The sequence below is a fragment of the Carettochelys insculpta genome, chromosome 5 (assembly GCF_033958435.1).
Source record: "Carettochelys insculpta isolate YL-2023 chromosome 5, ASM3395843v1, whole genome shotgun sequence".
NCBI lineage: Eukaryota > Metazoa > Chordata > Testudines > Carettochelyidae > Carettochelys > Carettochelys insculpta.
This window is the reverse complement of record NC_134141.1, coordinates 96,183,217-96,207,966: the sequence shown is the minus strand read 5'-3', so window position 1 is coordinate 96,207,966 and position 24,750 is coordinate 96,183,217. Positions and strand designations below refer to the sequence as shown.

Here is a 24,750-nt window from a genome sequence, read left to right as displayed (position 1 = left end):
TAGAGCCAGGAAAGGAGAGATGACCATAAAAAATGGAGAGGGGGGGAAAAGATTGATGGCCACCTGGAGAAAAATATGGAGGGTGACCAGAAGATCTGGATAGCCTTGTAAACGGGAGTAATAGATGTGAGATTGAATTTAATAGTGGAAAGTGAATTTACTAGTGTAAAGCATTTGGGGACTAACAACAAGAAATTTTCTATAAGCTTGGGATGGATTATTTGGAGCTGAGAGGGGAGGAGAAAGAATTAAGTGTATTGGTTGACCCCAGGATGACTATGAGCTGCTAATGTGATGAGGCCAGGAGCAAAGGTTATTACAGTCCTAGGATGCCTCAGATGAGGTATTGCCAATAGAGACAGCAGTTGTAGTAAAGTTATGCAGTGCACTGCTGAGACCTCATCTTGAATACTGTGTGCACTTTTGGTTTGCCATTTTTAAGCAAGATTCAGTTAAACTGCAAGAGGTGCAGAGAAGAGCTACTGGGAGAATCAGAGTAATAGAAAACCTATGAGAGGAGACTCAAAGAACTTGGCATGTTTATCTTAGCCAAAAGAAGACTGAGGGAAGATACTGCTTTCTATAAATACACCAGAGGGATAAATAAGTGTTCTGTCATTTAAGGGCCAATGTAGACACAAGAACCATGAATATTTAGTTGCCATCTACAAATATAGCTCTAAATTAGATGAGGGTTTCGTATCATTAGCGTGAAGTTCTGGAACAGCCTTCCAAGGGGAGCCATGGGAGCCAATAATGTAACTGGTAAGTTTGAGGGGGTGGTGTGATGAGATCACGCAGAATGGCACATAGCTGATCTGGGAATGCTAGTAGCAGTATCTCCAAAGGCCAATGATGGGGAGGGCTCTGAGTTACTATAGAGAGTTCTTTCCCAGGTGTGTGTCTGGTGGGTGTTACCTACATGCTCAGAGTCTAACTGTTCTCCATATTTGGGTTTGTGAAGGAATTATCTCCTGAGTCAGATTGACATAAGCCTTATGGTTTTTTTCACCTTCTTCTGCAACATAGGCATGGTCACTTTTGGATGTAACTTAGTTGTAATGGTAAATTGTCTCTGAGGGTGAATCTACACTAGGGAATAAAGATGAATTTATTGAAGTCAACTTTTTAACACTAGATTTTATTAAGTTGAATAAGAGTGTCCTAAATTGCTTACAAAGTCTATTTGCTGTGTCCCCATAAGGTTGACTAAGTCCAACTGTGAAAGCATAGCATGAAGTTAATCATAGTATCAGCAATTCTGGGGAGATGCTCCAGACCGACCATTAGCTTCTTTTCACTTCTGGTAGTTTTGTCTCAGCTCCTTGATTTTTATGCGGCACTTCTGAGTGTGCCTGGTATAGCCTTTCAGAATCATACCTTGCGATATTGTTGTGTAAATATCAGCATTTCTTTTGCTGGCTTTGAGCTGGAGGAAGGTCGTTTCTTCCCTGCACGCTGCAATGAAGTCCAAGATCTTCTGATGACTCCATGCTGGGGCTCTTTTGTGATCCTGAGAACTCATGGCTGCTAGGTGTGCTGCAGAGATGTGATCCGCACATCTGCTCACCATGCTGGCCAGAGAGGAAAGGAAATTGAATCAAAATTCCTGGACCGATGACCACTGCTTCCTGTCACCTACTGCCTGCTCACCTGGAGGGCGGTGGAGATGAAGGGGTGACTGTACATCGAGGGGCATTGTGGGATAGTTTTGCACTTGCTTAGGTCAACACTGTAAAATTGACTTTCTTGAGTTACTCCCAGGGAATTTGGCATTACAAAAGTTGACCTTAGAGCCCCTTAAAATCAACCTATTGCGTGCTGTGGTGTAGACTGATGGTTTATAAAATTGAACTTAGACTTTTAAATTCAACTTAATCTCGTAGTGTAGACCAGGCCTAACTTGAAGTTTTAAAATCGTTATTTGAGGACTTTGTTAACTGAGGCAGGGGTTATGTGTCCATTGCTGGAGCAGGTGGGTAAGGATCCATGGCCTGCAAGGTGCAGGAGTTCAGACTAGAAGATGATGATGGTCCCTTCTGACCGTATAAGTTTATAAGTCTGAATAATGGATTGAGGTTCTGGAACTGTTTTCCCAGTTCTGTTTCTAAAGCAACGCAAGTCTAGCATAAATCAGATAAAGCTGATTTATTGTCTTTACAGTGCTATAGATGGACATAGCAGTTTCATAGCAGTGGGAAGATTTGGGCCCTGCCTTGAGGATCTCATAATCTAAATGGAACTGGTACTGTAATACACAGCCTTCAAGAAAAAGGCTTTAGAGAAGGACCAGATACTCCCCGAGTGCAAACTCATGCTGGAAAGCTAAACAAAGGCAGTGAATTTTGGAGAGGAGTTTGAAGGAGGACAGGGCAATTCCTGGGCGCATAGGGAGCGGGAAGGCTGTTCCAGTTGGAAGGGCAATGTGCAAAAAGGCATAAAGTTGCAAATGAGAGAGAAGCAGGGAATATGGAGAAAGAGGCTATTTTCTAATGAAAACCGCTGCTTTCACTGCAGATTCGTTGTTTTATGATTACAATTCAAAACTTTTCAAAACAATTTTCAACACTGCCACTAATCTTTAAAAAGTAACAGCAAATGTCCTACTTTTTGTTTGTTTCTATAGCTCCTTCAAGAAAAGTAGATGTGTGGAGGGTAATTGAATCTTCACCATCAGCCATGAATAGAAGTGTGCATCTTATGTGGAAAGTATGTACACCCATGATTTTAACATTACAACTGGCTCTTCTAGTAGAAACTGTATCTTATCACCTGTATGGCGTAGGACATGAAGGTCTGCTAAGTTTGGCTCACCTGAGCCCTTTGAACCCTATACAAAACTAAAACAGAACCTACAGAAGTTTTCTGTTAACTAGCATGATGTTGACTGCAATTTTCCAGTCAGTGTGTAGAGCAATAGGGTTTATCTGACAACCAGCTGACGTCACATTCAATATGGCTATGATTACATTAGTGAATTTTGCCGTCAAAACACGTTTTGTTGCCAAAACTCATGGAGCGTGCACACACACAATGGGATTTGTCAACAGCATCTGGATAAAACACTGCACTTTTGCTGGCGGCTTTGAGGCATAACGCTGCTGTCAGCAGATTCTGTTGACAAAAAAGCTGTGTGGCCACTCTGGGGGGGCCTTCTCTTGACAAACAAGGCATCCACAACAATAGGCAGCTCTGTCCGCTGTGCTTCCGGATGCCTGTTTTGTCGACAGAGCGGAGTGCTCTTTGGATTTTTGTTTGTGGCTGCACTGGATGCGTCTGGAAAAAATCAAGCATAAAGAGCTGCCAACAAAGGGGGTTTTCACTGGCAGAACCACGTCTGCACCACTTGTTTTCTGCCAGCAGCAGCATCTCATGTGACTATGCAAATTGGCCATGTGGATATGCAAATAAGCACTATTTGCATTTTCAAGACTGCTCCTTTGCATCACGCTGCCAGCAGCATGGCCCTGTGCGGACACAGCCACTCTGTGAACAGATGATTTTTTGAGAAATCTCTTACAACAGCGATTTCTGTTGACAGAGTGCTGTAGTGTAACCGTAGCCCATGATCTGCAAAAACTGACTAATAAACCATGATCAACAATGTATGTGAATATAGCTTCTCATAGTTGTATTCTAATTTGTAGTGTCTACTGGCAAAGCTCACTATAATAATCCTTTGAAATCTCCTTCATTAAATTATAGCTACTTGACTAAGCTGGCGGTAAGAACTGAAAGGTAATGTTGTGCTTTTAGAATCTTGATTGAAGCACTCGTAACATACACTTTAATTTGAGCTGTTAAAATGCAAGGAAAATAAATTGTGAATTGCAGTTATCTGTTGAATAACTTATTTCACAAAGTGAATTATTTGAAGATATTTGGCAGAAAAACTGCAATATGCACTGTATATATGTTTTCAGATGCTATTATTTGACTAACTGAAATTTGAACAGACTTTTCAAGATACAACTTTCATTATATGCTTTTAGGATGCAACATTGTTAATTAGCCAGAAAATAATTCAATACACCCATTGTCAAGCTCCAACATTTCAAATTGTTTCCAGAATTCCTGTTATGAAGGAATTGAGAGAGGAACATTCTGGATATTGACTCTTAGAGGGGCTCACCAAATATTAATCCGGAACCTTCTCAAAGTAACCAAAAAAGGCAACTGCAGAACAGATTATTGAGAAATTGAAATATGTTTTCATCAAAACAGTCCAGAGGTACAGAAGGGAAAAATTCAGAAGTTCTGACAATGTGTCCAGTATTTCCTTTATGTATTTATTAAAGGTGTTTTTGATTATAGAAGAAATGTTTCAAAACACACAATAGTTTGTGTTAATTTTTTAAAACAGGTGTTAAAAGAATATCCATCTTCTGAGTATCCACTTGGCTATAAAATACAGTACTGTCCAGAAAAAAATGCTTCTTTTAAAATGAAATACACCACTACTGACAAGACAATCACACTCCTTTTAACTGGGGAAGCCTATGTGATATCTGTTGTTGCATATAACTCAGCTGGGGAGTCTCCTGAGGCTACGCTGAGAATTCCATCCATTGCTGAAAAAAGTATGTTTTTATAAAATGCCCTTGGGTCACTGAAATAGTCTTTTCCATGATAACTCATTTTGCCAATCTTAAGAACTGTTACAGTGAAACAGAAACTATGGTAGAGGGTTTTCTGTTTTCTTTTGATGTTTTGAGGGCGATGGGGAGATTAGTCTTTAATTCTACAGGTGGAGAGGGTCATCACTATGTGAGTACAGGATTGTCTAATATGACTATTTTATATGACACAAGTGCAGTAGACAAAGTGAACAGCATACTCTAGTGTGGAAGAGAAAGTATTTAAGCACGGGTCCTTCAGCTTGTTATATATTTTTCTGTTAGGATTAGTGCTTCCTGTTTATAAGGGAATTAGTAGGAGTCACTCTGTGTGTGTGTGTGTGTGTGTGTTTTTAATGTTGAAACAGACAGTTCTGTTTTTCACTGCACTTTGTTTTCAGTGGTAGTTGAAGAGTTCTCCTCTATCTCCCAGGTCTGTTATTTTGGAGTATTCTTTGATTTTCATTTAGCTTTGTGTTGTTACAGTTTCTCTACCTGTTAACACCCACAAACCATCAGTCTCTTCTATCATTTTCTTAATGTCATAGAATTTAAGTCCTAAAGAACACCAGATTATGTATTCTGACACATTATGGCTGCGTCTACACGTGCACGCTACTTCGAAGTAGCGGCAGTAACTTCGAAATAGCGCCCGTCACGTCTACACGTGTTGGGCGCTATTTCGAAGTTGAAATCGACGTTAGGCGGCGAGACGTCGAAGTCGCTAACCCCATGAGCGGATGGGAATAGCGCCCTACTTCGACGTTCAACATCGAAGTAGGGACGTGTAGACGATCCGCGTCCCGCAACATCGAAATAGCGAGGTCCTCCATGGCGGCCATCAGCTGGGGGGTTGAGAGATACTCTCTCTCCAGCCCTTGCGGGGCTCTGTGGTCACCGTGGGCAGCAGCCCTTAGCCCAGGGCTTCTGGCTGCTGCTGCTGCAGCTGGGGGTCCGTGCTGCATATACAGGGTCTGCAACTAGTTGTTGGCTCTGTGTATCTTGCACTGTTTAATGAAAGTGTGTCTGGGAGGGGCCCTTTAAGGGAGCGACTTGCTGTTGAGTCCGCCCCGTGACCCTGTCTGCAGCTGTGCCTGGCTCCCTTATTTCGATGTGTGCTACTTTGCCGTGTAGACGTTCCCTCGCTGCGCCTATTTCGATGTTGGGCTGAGCAACGTCGAAGTTGAACATCGACGTTGCCAGCCCTGGAGGACGTGTAGACGTTATTCATCGAAATAGCCTATTTCGATGTCGCAACATCGAAATAAGCGATTTCGAAGTTGGGTGCACGTGTAGACGTAGCCTATAGGTCACAGGCCACCAGCACCCACTCACAAAACCCATGAGCCAAAATGAGACCAAAGTTTAACAGCCAACAGGAGACTGGCGAGTCTGAGGTGCCCCAAAGCCCCAGGACCCTGCCATGTCACTGAAATGATTGAAGGGTCCTGTGGCACCTTATAGACTAACAGAAAAGTTTAGAGCATGAGCTTTCGTGAGTTAACTCACTTCTTCAGATGCTGGACTCACGAAAGCGCATGCTCTAAACTTTTCTGTTAGTCTATAAGGTGCCACAGGACCCTTCGTTGCTCTACAGATCCAGACTAACACGGCTACCCCTCTGATACTTGAAATGATTGAGACATACCAAGATAACTCCCTCCTCTTTGATCTCTCAGTGTTGCTCATATTCAGTTTTCAAAGTGGTCAAAGTGCTTCCTAACTTGTGCCTGCAGATGTGATCACATCTCCTCTGATCTCGAATGTCTCCGTGTCCTCTGCTATATCCACTATATTACTCTTATGGTTGTGCTCCTATCAGATCCCATGTTGTGTGCTGATCTTTTGTCCCTTTACTCCATCTAGTGCCCTCTAATTTGCCAGCTCTGTTTTTTTCTCTGTTCTTCTCTGGTTGATTATTCTCTATTGCTTCCCTGTCAGTCTTATTTACTGTCAAAGCACAATTCAAAACCTACTCCTCTGGGCTACTACAACCAACAAAATGAAAAGTAGGTCTTTGTATGGATTTGTATTCCACTTTTTCATGTCTCTGTTTGCATACACCCCTCATCTACTTTCACATCTTATCTAATGGTTCCATTACTGTTTGGTGTGTTACCAGATGCTGTGTGTCTGTCTGTGTGTGTATACATGTGCAACTAAATACAACAGTACTTTACACAATTAAGCTGAACTTCTTGTTTGACTTTTGCTAAGTCAAGTACTGTTCCAGAGATTGAAATCTGAATTTGTCATTATTGAATTTCTGTGGGTTTTTTTGCTCTGTTAAAGTTAAAAACTATTGCTCTTAATTTTTAACAAGTGTTGCCATTGTTTTGTAGCTTTCAAACTGATTGATACCATGAGAACATTTACTCTAAATGACCAAATGGTTGTGGAATGGGAAGCATCACTCTCAAAAGTAAGCAGCTTTGTCATTGAATGGTCAGAGGAGTTGGAGACTGAGCTCTGGCATAGATCCTGGCAATATGTATCAAATACTACAAGTTGGACTGCTCAGAAGGGTAAGTTTACTATACCTGTATGACCTCAGAGATGTAGAAATATATCACAGATTTTTTTCTGATCAAGAAAAAATATTTTGTTTCTCTGTTTAACATAGACTGTATATTATACTGCGGTAGCTTTCCCTGCTATGTGCACAGCATACTCTTCTTTCTAGCAGAAGTATGGTAAAACACAGACAGTTATTTTTCAATGCCTAGTAAGATAACAAGTGTGAGAGTCACCCGTGCATGGCAAAAAACAATGTTCAAAATTTTAATCATGATGTGGAAATGAATAATAACCTTTGAAACTTTCTGTTCAATATTTGTAGTAGCACCAGTGTTGCATTTAAATTGACTAATACAAAAAAGACTTAAAATAAGTTTAATTTTAAACAATCTTTTAAAAAATAAATAAAACATTGAAATTACTAGCAAGTTGTTTAAATTGGTAACAAAATTAAATTTTAATATTAATATTAAGCTGTTTAATATTACTATTAAAATATTTAGTTAAAATAACATCTGTACTATTAGGGTCAATTACTGCATATTCAGGTTTTTAAGTGTGATCAGATGAAGAAAATATGAAAGTGGGCATCTTCCAATTCTTGGGAGAAGAAGACACAGTTTTAAGTGGACATTTATATTCTAGTTAATGAGAAATGAACATATTTCTTTGAAGCTCTTTGGCAATGTGCTACCAAAACAAAAAAGGAGTCATATAGAATGCATGGTAGAGTACAGAGTAACATGGCTCTCTCTCTGTCACTCTTTGGCAATATGTTGCAGTAGGAAATTGTTTAATGTTTAAAAAAAACAATTTTACAAGTCAAGAACTAAGGTATGGCACTTACTAATCTGTCTTTTTTGCTAAATATTCAGGATTATTCAGGATGTTTGAATTAAAAATATTTTTTATATATTGAATTAAAAAATATATATGGAAGAAACATTTTTATATATATATATATATATATATATATAAAAGCAGATCTAAAAGCATCATGTGCTAGACTTAGTATAAATTTGCAGGAATGTAATAAGAGTCTTGTGGCACCTTAGAGACTAACAAATTTATTAGATCATGGGGTTCATGGCCAAAAAGTTTGTGATCTAATAAATTTGTTAATCCCTAAGGTGCCACAAGACTGCTTATTATTTGTGAAGTTACTGGCTAATACGGCTACCCCTTTGAGACTAGGTAGGAATATAGGATCCTTGCCTCATATACCTTAAATCTGAAAATAATACAAGATAAGCAGTAATAGGCAGACAAAAAGCAGGCAAAATATCAAATATTTTCTCTCTTAATTTTTTACTTCCTCTAAGTCTCACTCACCATGCCTCTATCCATGTGTCCAACTGTCAGCCAATGTGTTACCATCAAACATTCTGCCTGCCCTTCCTCCCCACAGAAATAGATTTGGACTTGGGAGGAGAATGGGAAAGTAGCAGAACAGATGGTCCCTGTGTTAGAGATACTACTATAAGACTAGGTCTACACTAGAGAGCTTTGTAAACAAAACTGGGGTTGTTTTGTTGACAATACTTGTGGAGCGTCTGCACGTAAAATGCATTGTCGACAGAAACTGTTGACAAAAAAGCCATGTAGATGCTCTGGGGGTTTTGCCACCAGAGCAGATCAAAAGATCAATCTACTTTTGTGTGTAGATGTGATCTGTTGACAGAAGTTTTGTTGGAACATCTCTTCCGAGGGTGACTTCTGTAGACAGATGCTTCTAGTATAGACATAGTCAAAGTGTCTTGAGGCAGTTCCAGTTGGTCTACCCTATTTGTCTTTCCCACCTCATCATGCTGGGTAGTAAGGAAATTAAGAATTCTACTCTGGGGTTTCCCTACAATACTTTTCCTGCCCTTCCTAAGGCATTGCTGTAACACTTGGGAATGTCAGAGGAAGAACAGGATAGTTTTTATGACCATAAGACCTATCTGCAGCTTTCCTTTGCTATGCTCTGACATTATGTTGTGCTTTAATGAGGTAAAAATATAACAGTGGAACATAAGCCATTTTTTGGAAAAAAATATCTGTTGATAATGAGAAATGTTAAAATACTGTATTGAGTTGAATAGATACATTTGTTTTAGACTACTTTCACATGTGCTGTGTTAACATTCTTCCCATTCAATGCCAGTCAATTGGTACAGAAGATGATTTAAAGGATAGCTCACAAACCATAGTTAGGAGTTCTGCAATTTCATGTTTCAGTTATTTCAGAACTCAATTGAATGTCATTTGGTCCTGGTGACTTATTATTGTCTATGAATTTGTTCCAAAACTACCTCTAATGACACCTCAATCTGGGACAGTTCCTCAGATTTGTCACTGAAAAAGAATGGCTCAGGTTTGGGAATCTCCCTCTTATCCTTAGCTGTGAAGACTGATGCAAAGAATTCATTTAGTTTCGCTGCAATGACTGTATCATACTTGAGTGCTCCCTTAACATCTTGATCATGCAGTGGCCCTGTTGGTTGTTGTAATTAATAAATTGCTATTACTTTTTTAGTTTTTGGTTAGCTGTTCTTCAAATTCCTTTTTGGCTTTTCTAATTATATTTTTACACTTCATTTGACACAGTTTATGCTCCTTTTAATTTTCTTCACTAGGATTCAACTTATCATGCCTTTGTGTTTCTTACTGCATCTTTTCCTTGGTTGTTATCATTCCCTTTTCTGAAATTAAATGACATATTCTTGAGCTGCTGTCACGTTTTTCCCACCACAGGGATGCTAAATTTAATTGTATTATGGTCACTGTTTCCAAATAGTCCAGCTTTATTCATCTCTTGGTCCAGATCCTGCACTCCATGTAGGACTAACTTTCCTCTTTTGTGGGTCCCAGAACCAGCTGTTCCAAAGCAGTCATTTATGGTGTAAAGAAATTTTATTTCTGCATCCCATCCTGAGGTTACATGTACCCAGTCAATCCGGGGTAACTGAAATCCCCTGTAATTACTCATTTTTTCATATCTATAAGCTCTCTTATCTCCCTTAGCATTTCACAGTTATGATCACCATCCAGGTGAGGTGTTCAGTAATATATCCTTACACCTACATTCATAATTGGAGCATGGAATTACTATCCATAAAGATTTTATGGAACAGTTTGATTCATTAAAGATTTCTACTTCATTTGATTCTATGATTTTTCTCCCATATATTCTCACCCCGCGACCAGCACAACCTATTCTGTCCTTCCAGTGAATTTTGTACCCTGTTATTACAGTGTCCCATTGATTATCCTCATATCATCAAGTTTCTGTGATGCCTATTGTATCAATATCCTCATTCAATACAAGGTGCTCTTGTTCACCCATCTTAGTATTTAGACTTCTAGTTTTTAAAACATTTCTTCATTGGTGTTTAACTGAAATTGGAAATCTGCTAATCGATTGGTGTGTCCTTTTCTGATATGCATTACATAAAATTGCACAATTAAAATAGCATTTTGTATTCAGAAAACTAGCACTCCAGATTTCAAAAGTGTGAGAGAACACTTCCAAATGACACTATGGACTTGTTTAGAGAGGCAGTTTAACCACAAGATTGATGTACTTGACTAACTTATACTGTCTCTTAGATGCTTCCATTACAGAAAATTAACACAAAACAAGAATTTCCAATCAAATATTAAACACGCTCGGGAGTTTTGATTTTCACTTTGAGTATTGCGACACTAGGACAGACAGGCTGCTGTGAAGAGTAAACGTCACGGAGGGGAGCATTCGATTAAAAAAGGCCTGCCCTAGGCGTGATGGGGCAGAGTTGTGTATATGGCTGAAATACACAGAGCACAAATCAGACTGTGTGTGTGATGGTGGCTTACAGGTCATCTTGGCACTGCTCTGAGTCTGGTGCTACTCATTTCAGTAACATGAGACTGCTGTAATTGATGGGAGACACCACTGAAGACAAGGAGCTGAAAAAGCAATGGAGAATTGACATAATTCAAGGGTGTTAGGCTGAGTCCACTTTTCTCCACTATTCCAACACGGGGCAGGGAGGGGCATAAGAGCAAGCGCCTTTGTACTGGCTTTACACAACTGGATGGTAAATCAGGGGGTGATCATCCCTATCCTGAATAAACTGGTTGTAGATTTAGATCAAATTAGGCTGGCAGTGGGGCTCCGTTAGAGAATCTGCCCCAGAGTGTTCAAACACTAAACCCAGTGGTAATTATCTCCTATTGAATTTCAGCTGGTTGAATAGGGATTGGGGAAAGCAGTGCCCTCTTATCTAACTGCTTACTAGACCATCAGAGGTTGAACAATAATTAGCAAGAATTATACCTGGAAGTAAGATGCCACTGCAGAGATTTCAGTTCGAGGGGTCCTGATGTCAGGCTGCACAGCTGGAGCCAATAGCAACATCCTTGTTACTTTTGAATAATTATATGACACATTTAAGAATATTCCTTTTTGACTAGACATAAGCATAAAATGATGGAAATAGTTGCAGAAAAAGAACTGGTGGATCATCAGATACTTGATTCCTTCACTCCTAGCTAATAAACTTACAGTATTCTTGTCAAATCCAAGTGATGGTAAGCTACTGTGAACTTGTAAATGGCTACATAAGAACAAGGTGTAATTATAATTGCTTTGTTAAAATATTTTAGTGAAAAATGAATCTAAAGTCCTGTGCTTTTAGAAAAAGTGGACAGATAAAGCCCATTCCATGTTTTATCTCCATGCTCAAGTACAGCGATTGGTTTGCAAGAGAACAAAGATAGATTGCACTCATCAAAACTGAGTGAAAATATGTGAGTATGGAGCAGTCCTAAATTTTGCCTAACACTAGCAAGAAAATACCACATTAAATGTAAATCTTAAATGAAGGACATGTACCTGAGGAACATTTTTTTTCTTACAGATTCCTTTAAACCCTTCATATGCTATAATATCTCGGTGTATCCTCTTGATGGAAATGAAATAGGAACTCCAAATTGCATACAAGCTTATGTACAAGAAGGACGTATGTATATGGAAATATCTACATTGTCAAACCCTCTGTACTATTCTTAATCTTGTATTTGAGTTTCCTTGTTTTATAACATGGGCACAGAGCTTGCTTAATTTGCATGGGCTGGACTAATGTTGTAAAGTATGTTGGGAACCAGAAGAAAAATGTGAAAAATATATTAAAATTCTCTTTATTATTGTAAGTATGGGCCAAGTTTTAAACAGTACAGCCTCATTTAGACAAAGTTTATGCTATAATTCAAGGCTATAACTGTTTGACTGTTTTCTGCTCAGTTTTACTTTTTTCTCCAGAAGGGTGATTTCTGGGTGCAGACTAAAAAGTTAGTTTGAAAAGTTTGTGTTTTGCTTTGTTGTTATGGTGCAGATGCCTTCACATCCTTTAAATGCTAAAATTTGCTTAAATCTGACCCTTGTGTCAGTGCTCAGCAACCTTCACCACCTTGTGGTGCACTTGAGCACTTGTTATAATTTCGCGGCACACCCAATATATATAACCCACTCTCCTTCCACTCCCGCAGAGCCAGGCACCCCCAGCTGCCTGCTCCAACCCAATCCACCTCCTCTCCTGCTGTGCCCCAATCCCCACTCCTCCCCCAGAGCCACGCACACGTAGGCCCTCCCCACCTAACTTGATGCCAGCGACTCATCAGAGCTGCTGCCCCCATCGCCCCAGCTCAGCCACCTCCCCACACTTCTCCCACCAAGTGGTGGTGCAGAGTGGTGGACGGCATTCCCGGTGCGTGGCTCTGAGGCACACTAAAGCGCCACTTTGCAGCACGCCAGTTGTGGAGCTCTGCTTTATATCACTGCTTTGCACAGCTTGAAAGTGCCATTTAAAATACTTTCTGTACATTTATTACCTTTTGGTACTTTTTATAGGTCCTTCAGTTGGTCCGGTGGCTAAAACAGAAAATCTGGGTAAAAATGAGGCAATGATAAAATGGAAGGAGATTCCAAAATATAAAAGAAATGGCTTTATTGTTAGCTATACAATATTTTATAAACCTGAAGGTGGAAAAGAAATCAGTAAGTATATGTTTGTTAAAATGAACTGATACATCAGTTTTACACCTTCATTCTGACCCAAGATGTCTCAGCATCCAATACTTGTTGCTGCTTATAACACCAGAAAGTTTGCAATTGAAAATTTCACATCTTTGTAGGCTTAACTTGTGACTGATCCCTTTCCAGGTACTGTTATAGTTATTGGTTGTGGAGCAGCAGAGTTTTTCTTTTGACTTGTGTGCTCTGCCATGGTCACTGAATGTGCGGTGCTCTTCTCTGTCATCAGGCCTACTGACAGGGGGATACAAAGCAGGAAATTGCCCCCGGGCTCAGCAATTCAAAGGGGTGTGGGGCTCTGGCTGCTGCTGCAGCCACAGTAGCCCTCATCCTTATTCCTTCCAGGGGTGCAGAGCTGGGCCCCACCACACTCTTGGCCCCATGCCTACCCTTCTCAACCCAATTACTGAATGTTAAGTGCTCAATTATGTAGAAACTAGGCCCAGAATAGCTGTGTGTGTCTATAGAGCTAAAAAAACACAAAACAAAACCCACCATATGGTGGCTGTAGTCCTTTTGCTTAATGTACTGGAAAGCATTAAGTAAGTTACTACCGTAATGACAAAAGCAGGGGCAAATTTACTGGACTAATGTAGTTTATTTGTTCACTGGGAATTATTAGTGACTTTGACTCAATTAGTTTCAGCAGAGAAGTTTTTCAGGGCAGGCTTCAGCATGAGTGGGGTGTGGAGAGGGAGAGAGAGAGTGAAAAATCCTTGGGCCAAAGAGAGAGCTGAGTGAAATGATTTTCTAGCCTGGTGATTAAGGCACTCATCTTGGAGGATAAGGGATATGGATTCAGAACCTGAATAGAATATATCCTTAATTTTTACTGAAGAATATTTCATAAGGATTAACCTCCTTAATAGCGAATAGGACAATCTTGATTTTCTCTCTGCTGATGAATGTGACAACTGTATATCTGAAAGTTTCTGTTGCTAAAATACCTGTTTCTGGCAGATGATATCCTTTAGAATTAGACTTCGCTAGGTTGTATTCCAGCAAAATGATTCAGAGCATCTGCATATATTTTAAGATCTCTGTGTTATGTCAGTGCTGTACATATTTATAGGACTGTCTTAAATTTTCTTGAACAACAAGAAGTCTTGTGGCACCTTATAGACTAACAGATATTTTGGAGCATAAGCTTTCATAAGCAAAGACCCGCTTCATCAGATGCATGAGTCGGGGAGGGGGTGTTTCAGGGGGTATTTATAGAGTGCGGTCCCAGTAAAAGGGAGGGCCAGAGCTGACGAGGTCTATTCAGCAAGGTGGAAGTGGCCCAGTATCAATAGTACTTATCAAAAGAGGAAAAGACAAGTTAGATCAGACAGGGGGATGTGAGCCTTTGTCAGAGTCTGATGGGGAGATATTAGCACCCAGGGCAGAGAAGCTGCCTTTGTAAGCTGCAAGCCACTCCCAGTCTTTGTTTAATCCTTGGTTAAAGGAGTCAAATTTGCAAATAAATTGCAGCTCAGAGATTTCGCTCTTCATTTGATTTTTGAAATTTCTTTGTTTCAGAACTGTCACCCTTAAATCTGCCACTGAGTGTCCAGGGAGATTGAAGTGTTCATCCACAGGCTTCTGTACATTACATTCTGTGCATTACATTCTGTGCATTACATTTTGTACATTAATTTTTCTTACTTGGTCTTATTTTCCATAGCAGCACTTGCTCCTGATGAAACCTTAATCTCTGTCACAGTAGTTCATGTAGTGCAATAATTGCATTGGCTGTACTTTTTGCTTCCACAAGGAGAGAGGACCCAAATCTGATGGGTTTGCATTGTGGTCTGATGGCTCTAAAGCAGTTTGCCTCCCTTCTTGCTCCTATGGAAACTCATGTTTAGGGAGGTTTTGGTAGCAGCTTCACACATGCAGCTCTAAAGCATCAATTATTTAATATTTTTTTTAATTCAGTCATTATCACACAGCTACTTGCAGATTTTCTGTGATGTGTGGGAACATTATCACCTACTTCACTCAGCTCCCAGTTAGTGGAGATGCTCATCAGAGCAGTAAAATGGGTAAAGGTTAGGGCCAGAATGCATTGCAGAGGCGTAGATCCTCTTTGTTTTGAGGAATCAAATGTGACTCTTGGGAAAAGTGGGTTTAGAAATTTCTTGCCTGTTCTTGGAAGAACGATTAACCTTGCTCTCAGCTTCTGGATCAATTGGGTGGACAGTTTGAGAAGCAGAAATTGTGGTACTGGCTGTCTACGTGGTGTGTTTTTCCTGTAAAGTGTCTGATCAAGTCCAGTGTGATTTAGCTGCTTATTCTAAATGAAACTACATATTTATTAAAGGTACTTACTCAACTTATATAGCACAATTTGAATTTTCTTTGTTGAAGAATTATTACTTGTTGCATTAATTTAGGTGGAATACATTGCCCATAACCTAGTCACTTTCCAATATTAAAAAGTTTTTAAATGAAGATCAGGATTTGGTGTATGGAGACCTCAGCATGCTTGTTTCGATGGCTCAAACACCATTAAAAATCCATTGAACATTTTATTAAAGATACGGTAAAGAAACACAGGTTAAGTATTTAAAATCTAAAGTATTAAATATTCCTTGTTCCTTTTCCTGACATAAGTCAGTGTAGATCTGACTTTATGGGCTGGTGCAAGGGTCGGCAACCAAAATGGCAAGAAGAGCCATTTTTTCCAATTCAGTTTAAAAAAAAAAATTCAAGAGCTGCAATGCGTGTGAATATGAGATGGTCCTTAATAAATAATGTCAAACCATGCTTTTTGTAACCCCTGTTTTAAGAAGAGCGCACACAAAGATTTGTAATGTTTACTGCAGGACATATAAGCTGTGTCTACACGTGCACGCTACTTCGAAGTAGCGGCACTAACATCGAAATAGCGCCCGTCGCGACTACACGCGTCAGGCGCTATTTCGAAGTTAACTTCGACGTTAGGCGGTGAGACGTCGAAGTTGCTAACCTCATGAGGGGATCGGAATAGCGCCCTACTTCGACGTTCAACGTTGAACGTCGAAGTAGGGACCGTGTAGACGATCCGTGTCCCGCAACGTCGAAATTGTGGGGTCCTCCATGGCAGCTATCAGCTGGGGGGTTGAGAGACGCTGTCTCTCCAGCCTGTGCGGGGCTCTATGGTCACCGTGTGCAGCAGCCCTTAGCTCAGGGCTTCTGGCTGCTGCTGCTGCAGCTGGGGATCCATGCTGCATGCACAGGGTCTGCAACTCGTTGTCGGCTCTGTGTATCTTGTGCTGTTTAGTGCAAGTGTGTCTGGGAGGGGCCCTTTAAGGGAGCGGCTTGCTGTTGAGTCCGCCCTGTGACCTTGTCTGCAGCTGTGCCTGGCACCCTTATTTCGATGTGTGCTACTGTGGCGTGTAGACGTTCCCTCGCAGCGCCTATTTCGATGTGGTGCTGCACAACGTCGATGTTGAACATCGACGTTGCCAGCCCTGGAGGACGTGTAGACGTTATTCATCGAAATAGTCTATTTCGATGTAGGCTTCACGTGTAGACGTAGCCATACAAACTTTCTACATATTCTGTTTCCTCACACATCACCTGTATGTTTGTACCATTGTCTTCCTGATTTTCTCTCTTGAACCTTCCCTCTCTCTCTCTCTAGAGGACTCTAAAGGGAGTTATCCAGTATTTTGAGATCATGTATCATTTGCTGTTTAGATATGAGTTGTTCATTTTGGGGCTTTTAGACATTCGCCGTTTATTGAAAATAATCAGGAGGGTTTTTTTTTTTTTTACTTCGCAATTATAGCTTTGCAAGCTACAAAGAAGTCCTTAAAGAGCTGCATGTTGCAGGACCCTGACCTAGTGGTTATGGCTTGCCACCGTCCGCAGCTGAACAGAAGGTAGTTAGATTCTTGTCCCAATTCAGGTTACAGAGTGAGAGAGACCCTGGAGAGTTCTATCTCAGAAAGGGAATTTCAGGACATGTGAGAAGGACAGTCAAAGTGAGAACAATACCAATTTTTTAAAACCTTTATTAAAACAAATGAAAGAATTAGAGACGTTAGAGAGCATACAGTTATCAGAACAAGCTACAATTGTAGGACTCCCTCTGGTAAGACTTCTGAGACAAAGAATTACTTAGCCTGGCATACATATCCCTTTCTGAAGACCTGATGCTAAGAGGTGCAGGACTAGCCTCACCCCTGGCATGCCAAATGAAGCTGAAGGTCCAAGCAGGTTGCGTGTTGAGTGGCTAAGCTATAACATGAAGCTAAGCTAATAGCTGATAAAAGGTAGACTCTCGCAGCGTGCATACAAGAATAGCAAGCAAACAGCGAATGCCATTTTGCTCAAAAGCATGGATATTTTATAGGATCTTGGTACTGCTTGAGTCTGACCCAACCTACCACACCCATGTTTTATTTCCTCACTCTAAGAAATCTTAGGGTGCACTCACTCTATATCTTAGTAGGCTATCACTACATATTAGTGAGGATTATCTCATTCCTGAAACCATTACCTTTGGCCTTTCTCGTACCTTTTTTGCCCTGCTGTCTGTTCTGAGGTTACCAATTGGTGCTGGCTCAGCTTTAGGTTTGGTTCCTCAATTTAGTTCCCCAAAAATGAGGGGCAGCCAAATAAGCATTTTATCTAGGACAAAGGTCCCTTATATTAACTTACTCTACTAATTGCTTTAGCTTTTCATACAGGATACAGGTTTTTAGGTTTCTTGCATTACTGCTTAATCCTATTGATAACCATGAATGCCTGTGATAAATACCTGCTTTGTGTGTGTGCGTGTAATATATAAAATAATGCCTTAAAAAAAAAAAAGTGCCACTACTCAGCCAGCTCCCTGCCCCACCCACTCAGCCAGTCCCATGGCTGGGGCTGCCAAGGTGTCGGTACTCAATACCAGCACAAAAAAGCACTGTGTGTAATATACGGACTATAATAACAAATTAGTGTGAATCAATCCAAGAAAACTGTGTTACCTGGTTAAGCAAGCAACTTAACCTTATGGGCTACATGGGGTCAGGATGATGGTGGTCCCAGGTTGCAGGAGATGTTGGGGTTGGTAGATGTGATGGCGAAGCTTGCTCCGGTAGCCAATTTTTCTCTCCAAAGTCTCATTTGCTAAGGCCCCATATAGCAGGGAATAGTGGGTAAAAGACCCCCCCCCACACACCCCTTTTCTTTATCTGACAATTAAACCATGTTTCTGATATGCCCGTTTGGGTCCACTGGTTTCTGGTTCCGCACTTTTCTTTTTCACTAAGCATGATCCTAACATAGTCCTTGATTTATATCAGGAGGCTTTTTTGTTGGACCATATTCAGTCTCTCTGCGTTCCTTTTGTAACTTTTCCCATCAGCATTTGTTGTTGTTAGTTTCCATGATGTCTTATGAACTTGCACTCATTTTTGCAGCTGAATTCGCAATTAGGGTAAATTTATGGTCTATTTATTACAACAGACGTTTCTATAAACAAAACATTTTTTGTATAAACAAACATGACTCTTGCCAAGATAGCTATCAATCAGTAACATGACATGTTAAAGCAAGTCATTTATGGGCAGATTGCTCAAGTCTTACAGTTTTGTAATAGCATATAAGTAGCAATGCTGCACTCGGAATTCTACATATCTGTCCAACACAGAACTAGACAAATGGATTAGTGGCTCCTGCAGAAATGTACAATAGAAAAAGGTGTTTTCTAAATGGGGAACAAACAATTTCAAGCTTCTAAAATGGTATTATGTATACCAGAGTGAGAAACGCAAATTAAAAATTGATAGTGACCCTTTAATGAAAAAGATATTTGTTGAAATTTCAATATGGAATTCTTTTTTAATTAAAAAAATTACAAATTTAAATTAAAAGATTCCTCTTTCTAGCGTTTGTTGTCACAGTGTACATTTTTGGTACAAACCTCCCTGTAGCATATGGCAATTATCTATATTGTGATCACTATTTGTAGTGGTCAGCTGTAGTGTTTTTTGGACCAACTCCTGACAATGTGTAAGACTAATTCAACAACAGCAAGTCCTCTTGTGTGCTCTGTAACTAACCAATACAAGAAGCAATCATTTAAGATATCAAGACATTTCTTTTCTCAATGTAGTCTCCTGACCGTGATTCTTTCATTAGACTTCTTTCCTTTTCCCTTTTGCTAAACAGATCATATTTTCCTGTTCTGAAGACTGGTAGTACAGCAGTTTTAGGATATTCATATCCTTCTGATTTGTATCCTTGCCGTGTCTTCTCTATGATCTTGTCCAGTCAGACCTTTCACATTATAAACTTCTTTTGGGTACAGAGCTATTCCCAGACTTCTGTGACCTGCCTTGCCTTTCTTGCTTATCTTGTTGCGAGGTATTGCTGTATCCCACTGCTTTGTGTCATTCCCTGTTTCAGAAATGCTTGCTATACCGAGGCCCATTGCCAGGCATTTAAGGCATTCTAGCCTTAAAAAAACACCCTCTAACTAATGGGTTCTCTTGGAACTTCAGTTGCCACTGGATGTTCATTTGTACTTGCCAATATGTAAATGGCAAAAGGAAGTTTCATCTGTTTCCTTCAGATGTAGACACCTTCACACTTATTCCTACTATCTTATCTCCCATCTGACTTTGTATACAGTATGCTCTCTGCAGTACTATCCCTGAAGACCACTCAGTTTGAAGCTGAATCTGATTCTTCCTTACTCAAGCCTGAGGTTCTCATTTTGTGGGTGGGTCAGTGGCAGACTGCAGTAACACTTACAGAAGCAATTAACTTGTAGGATTATGGAAATCACACAACAAAAATCTTACCAAATGTTTAAATAGCTTAGCTTCTTAACCAATTCACTTGTCCCTAACAGCAGTGTCATTCCACATTTCCTAGTCAATGCTTAGACAGTGGGTGGTCTAACAAAAGAAATTATACAAACGTGAACAAGCGTTATTTGTATGGTTCTTTAAGTACTTCTCCAATGTTCAGCCTAACCTTCCTTGCATTAATGGTCTAAGATTGTGTCTACACTTGCATTCCTCTTTTGAAAGAGGCATGCAAATGAGGGAAATTGAAAATGCAAATGAGGTATAAATTTGCATATTTGGCATCTATTTGCATATTATTTCAAAAGAGCTTCTTTTGAAAGAAGAAAACCAGCGTAGATGCTGCTCTTTCGAAAGTAAACCCCATCTTCAAAAGAATCCTTCTTCCCATTAAATAAAGGGAAGAAGGATTCTTTCGAAGATGGAGTTTACTTTTGAAAGAACATTGTCTACACTGATTTTCTTCCTTCGAAGAAGCTATTTTGAAATCAGAATATGGAAATGAGGTGTCAGATATGTAAATATATAACTTATTTGCATTTTCAATTTACCTCCTTTGTGTGCCTCTTTCAAAAGAGGAATGCAAGTGTAGACACAGCCTAAATGTTTTCATCACTACCCTTTTCTGTAGTTCCCTGAGATCTCATAAAGTAAACTACTGTGCCTATGTCAGTTTTTGGCTGGAAGACATCAAAGAGACATCTAGATATTGTCATGTATGTAGAGTGGTAATCTTCCTTCTGAGTCTGATCTGGACTAGACTGTGTGATGATAATACTGTCTTTTAGTTCAAACACAAAACCAAGGTTTTATAGCTTTCAGTAACAGAGATGTCATAAGAGAAAATATAATAACCAATCTAAACTCTCAAGTGAATATTCAGTTGGATATGGAATTATTCATTTTGGCCATGTCTACAGTTCAGCAATCTTTCAAAAGATGGTCGTCTGGATGATAATCTTTCAAAAGAGCGTGCCCACGTGCTAAAAAGCAGATCGAAAGCTTGATGCCCTCTTTTGATAGAGAGCGTCCATACAGCCCCCGCTCTTTTAAAAGTAAGGGCCAGGGGTTGAAAAGTCTGGCACCATGAGGACTGCTCTTTCAAAAAAGGGCCCATGGAGTGTCTACACATGCTTTTTTTCTAAATAAGCTTACAAAAGGAGGTGCTTTTCCTCATCTGGGAGCAGAAGAGGGCTTCTGGAAGAAGAACCGCATTCTTTCGACTTCAGATCAAAAGAGAACATTTTGTGTGTGAACGCTCCACGTTTTCTTTCGAAAAAGGGCCTGATTTTCTGAAAGACCTTGTGTCCTGAACTGTTATGTTGCATTGTTGTGCTCTGTGAACCAATTTCAGTGTTCCGCTCTGACGAAGTCCTTGATTACATTGTATATCAGTTTGTCTCTAAAGCATTTTGGGATCCTTCCATGTGAATGGTGCTATACAAATGTAAAACTGTAAGAGTAAATGCTTTTCTTTACTCTGTATATCTTTTTTATTTATCTATTTGCCTGAGAAGATGAAACTGTGACACCTGATATTATGCAATACAGACTGAAGTCTCTGCAAGCAAACACGCAGTATACTGCTCATGTTATGGCGGCCACCAAAGCTGGTGGGACCCACGGGAACAGGATAACCTTCAGCACTTTGAAATTCCGTAAGTAATTCTCACTGCTCACTGCAATTGGATTTTACTGTATTTGTGAATAAGAGATATAGTTTTCTTTTATTTAGGCATTTTTGGGCCAATTCCAATTACTCAGCTTCTGACTGTTCGAAAATACCAAGGAAAAAATAATCAAAAACTGACTTTAAATTTAATTCAGCTCAGTGGAAGACACTGTAAGCCAAAACTACAGAAGATTAGAGGTTTTACAAACAAAGGACCCCATCCTACAATCAATAACGCATAGGCAGAATGCTGTGCTCACACAACCCCCCCACTTGAAGATTGTGGCTCTGTGTACATGCAGTAGTCTGCCTCCAGGCTGTTAATTACAAGACTGGGACCTAATGGTGTCACCAGAGGATGAAAATGTCTACCTTAGAATTTGGGCTTAGAATATTTATGCATCGTGATTTCTTGTCTTTTTTCCCGCCTTCCTCCGGTGGAGCAGCTCCCTGCTAGCAAACCACATTTTCCTCTGAATTGAACTTGGCCAAGAGAGTAGTCAATACATGCTAGTGCCTTAAAAAATAATGTTTTCTGTGTTTTCTTACTGCTTATATTTGTAACAGGTCTCACAGAGATAGCCATGTTGATCTGTATCTGCAAAAATAATGAGTCCTGTAGCACCTTAAAGATTTCTTTGGGCATAAGCCTTCATAGGTAGAAGCCACTTTAAGGTGCTACAGGACTCCTTATTGAGTTTGTTTGTATCTTTCTTCGAGGGAGATTGCAGAATAGCTAGGAATCAGAAGTTAAAATTGTTCTATCAAGATATTACATGGAAGAAGCAATGAAGACCAATATTTCTTCAATTTTGCTTCATTCCTGCTGGCAGAGCACTCTGAGATATGTCCCCCATGTTTGACTTACTGTTCATTTTACAGTGTGCAAGAAAATGGCACTTTGTCAGCTGCTGTAATAAAACAGTAACTAAAAATGGAAGCAACTGTTTTGAGATTCTGGGAAAGGCTCATCCTATACATCGATTGTAATCCTGCAGTTGTGACTAGAGCTAGGCCAAAAGAAAAAAAAAACTTTGAACTAATAGGTTAGTCGCCAAAATATGTTGGTTTGGTTGACCCAAGACCTTCTCAAATTTGCGCAGTTATTTTCAGCTGGGGAAAAATTTTATATGACAAGCTTCAGAAAACTCTCATGGTAAGCACTTTCATCTTCTTGTAACTTTTGACTGAGTGGCTAGGGTGCTTGCCTGGGGTATGGGAGAGGTCAGGTTTGAATCCCCACTATGGAAGAGGGATTGGAACTTAGATCTTTCCAAGCCGAGTGAGCAGTGTCACCACAAGCTAATGGCTATTCTGGGGTGAGCACTCTGCCTGATTCAGAGGAGTTTTAAATCCACATCTCCTACCTCCCAGATGAGTGCCTTAATCACCAGGGTGGAGAATCAGTCTCACTCTCTTTCTTTGGTCCAGTGAATGTCCACGTATTTATACAAAGTGGAGCAGTTTCAATACAGATACTGAGAGTAGCCTGCTTCACATCATCATTAAACCTGTTGGTTAGGATGCTCCTGTAGGAGTGGGGACTGCTAAGGTTGTTGTTGGGCCAGCATGAAGAATCAACCCTGGATTGCCAACATCCCAAACAGCCCTAACTGCCAGACTAAAGGTCATAAGAGGTGAACGGGCCCAGAGACAGTTTGCTAAAGCTAACTAGACTTTTCAACTTTGAGGACAAATTTTGAACATTTGTTGGAAATGAATCAAATATTTTCTGGGTTTGGTTTGTTCGTTACACTTGACAAATCAACAAAAAATTGTTGTTCTTGCCCAACTCTAGTTGTGATCAGTTTGATCAATAAAATACAGATCACTTAGCATGTATTGTATAGTCACTTGGCCAAGGATGTGGCAAGCAAAGCTTTTATAAATTGTGCTAATATGACAGCTCTAATAATACAGTTTAAAAGTAAAATTTTGCTCTGTAGTGTAGTATGCTAAGAAATGTTTCAGTGCTTGTTCTTTGTCTGAAGGTAAAGAAGACCTTATTTTTATAAGCATACCGTTTGGTTTCTGTATGCTCCTCTTATTAATCCTTGGGACAACCTGTACTCTAACAAAACACACGTAAGTACATTTCTGTGTACTTGTGAAAAGAAAAATAATGCATTTTTAACATATAAGACTAGTATTTTTATTTTAAAACAGTGCTTGCTTGTTAAAGACTCAAATCTACATAAAGTTACAAAAATGTCTTGATTTGCTAAAATTAAATAGACATATGGTTAAATTTTTTGTGCCTGGAGCCAGTAGATGTCTCTTCCTCATTTGTTTTTGTAATTATACTATTTATATAAAATGTGAAAGATCAAAATAAAAGAGCTAAGAGAAATTGAAGGGCTTTCTGTTGTTTCTCTCTCTCACGTACACACTTCTCCCCTATGTTTAAAGACCATGTAGGTTGCAAAATCAGACATTTAAAAGCTAGTAAAGTCAAAACTGAAATTGCTTGTGCAATCTTACTTTCGTCTGCTTATGTACAAGCATTAAGGTTGGGGTTGTCAGCATTTAAAAAAAATCACAATCATGATTAATCTCAATTTCAATCACATGATTAATAATATACAATTCATTTAAATATTTTAAATGCTTTCTACATTTTTAAATATGTTGATTTCAATTACAACACAGAATACAAAGTGTACGGTAGCTGACTTTGTTTTTGATTTACAAATATTTGCACTGTGAAATAGATAAAACAAATATTTATTTTTTTTGGTTTACCTCATCAGAATACCTTAGTACAATCTACAGAATTACAAGGAAAGTGTAGCTTTGTATCTGAAGCCATGGGCTGGAACATGCTCACTTGCTTTGTCAGGATTTTGCCTGTGCAGTGTGATCACATGCAGATACTGTGAGGTGTGAGACCCTAGCTACTGAACTTTCAAAAATCTCTACTGAACATGTGCAAACTCTGATTTTGCTTCTTCAGAGGCTTATAATTTAGCCAAATTTGGGCACATTGTCATATGAAGAGCAAAAAAACCCAACCAACCAACCAAACAAAAAAACCCACCTTTGATATAAGTCACCCCTTGCCAAATTTCAAGTCCCTTCTCCAAATCACTGGATTCCTAGAACATCATAGAGAAATGG

At 39.7% G+C, this 24,750-nt stretch overlaps 1 protein-coding gene across 1 annotated transcript in view; it reads left to right on the top strand.

Annotated features, from left to right (window-relative positions):
• Window positions 1-24,750, top strand: part of IL31RA (interleukin 31 receptor A) — a 71,214-nt gene that overhangs the window by 40,628 nt on the left and 5,836 nt on the right. Inside the window, exons 10-16 of the mRNA XM_074994283.1 lie at window positions 2,627-2,709; window positions 4,364-4,580; window positions 6,959-7,141; window positions 12,017-12,118; window positions 13,006-13,152; window positions 21,479-21,619; window positions 23,625-23,718. Of these exons, the coding sequence (XP_074850384.1) occupies window positions 2,627-2,709; window positions 4,364-4,580; window positions 6,959-7,141; window positions 12,017-12,118; window positions 13,006-13,152; window positions 21,479-21,619; window positions 23,625-23,718 (967 nt within the window). The remainder of the gene's footprint in view (window positions 1-2,626; window positions 2,710-4,363; window positions 4,581-6,958; window positions 7,142-12,016; window positions 12,119-13,005; window positions 13,153-21,478; window positions 21,620-23,624; window positions 23,719-24,750) is intronic.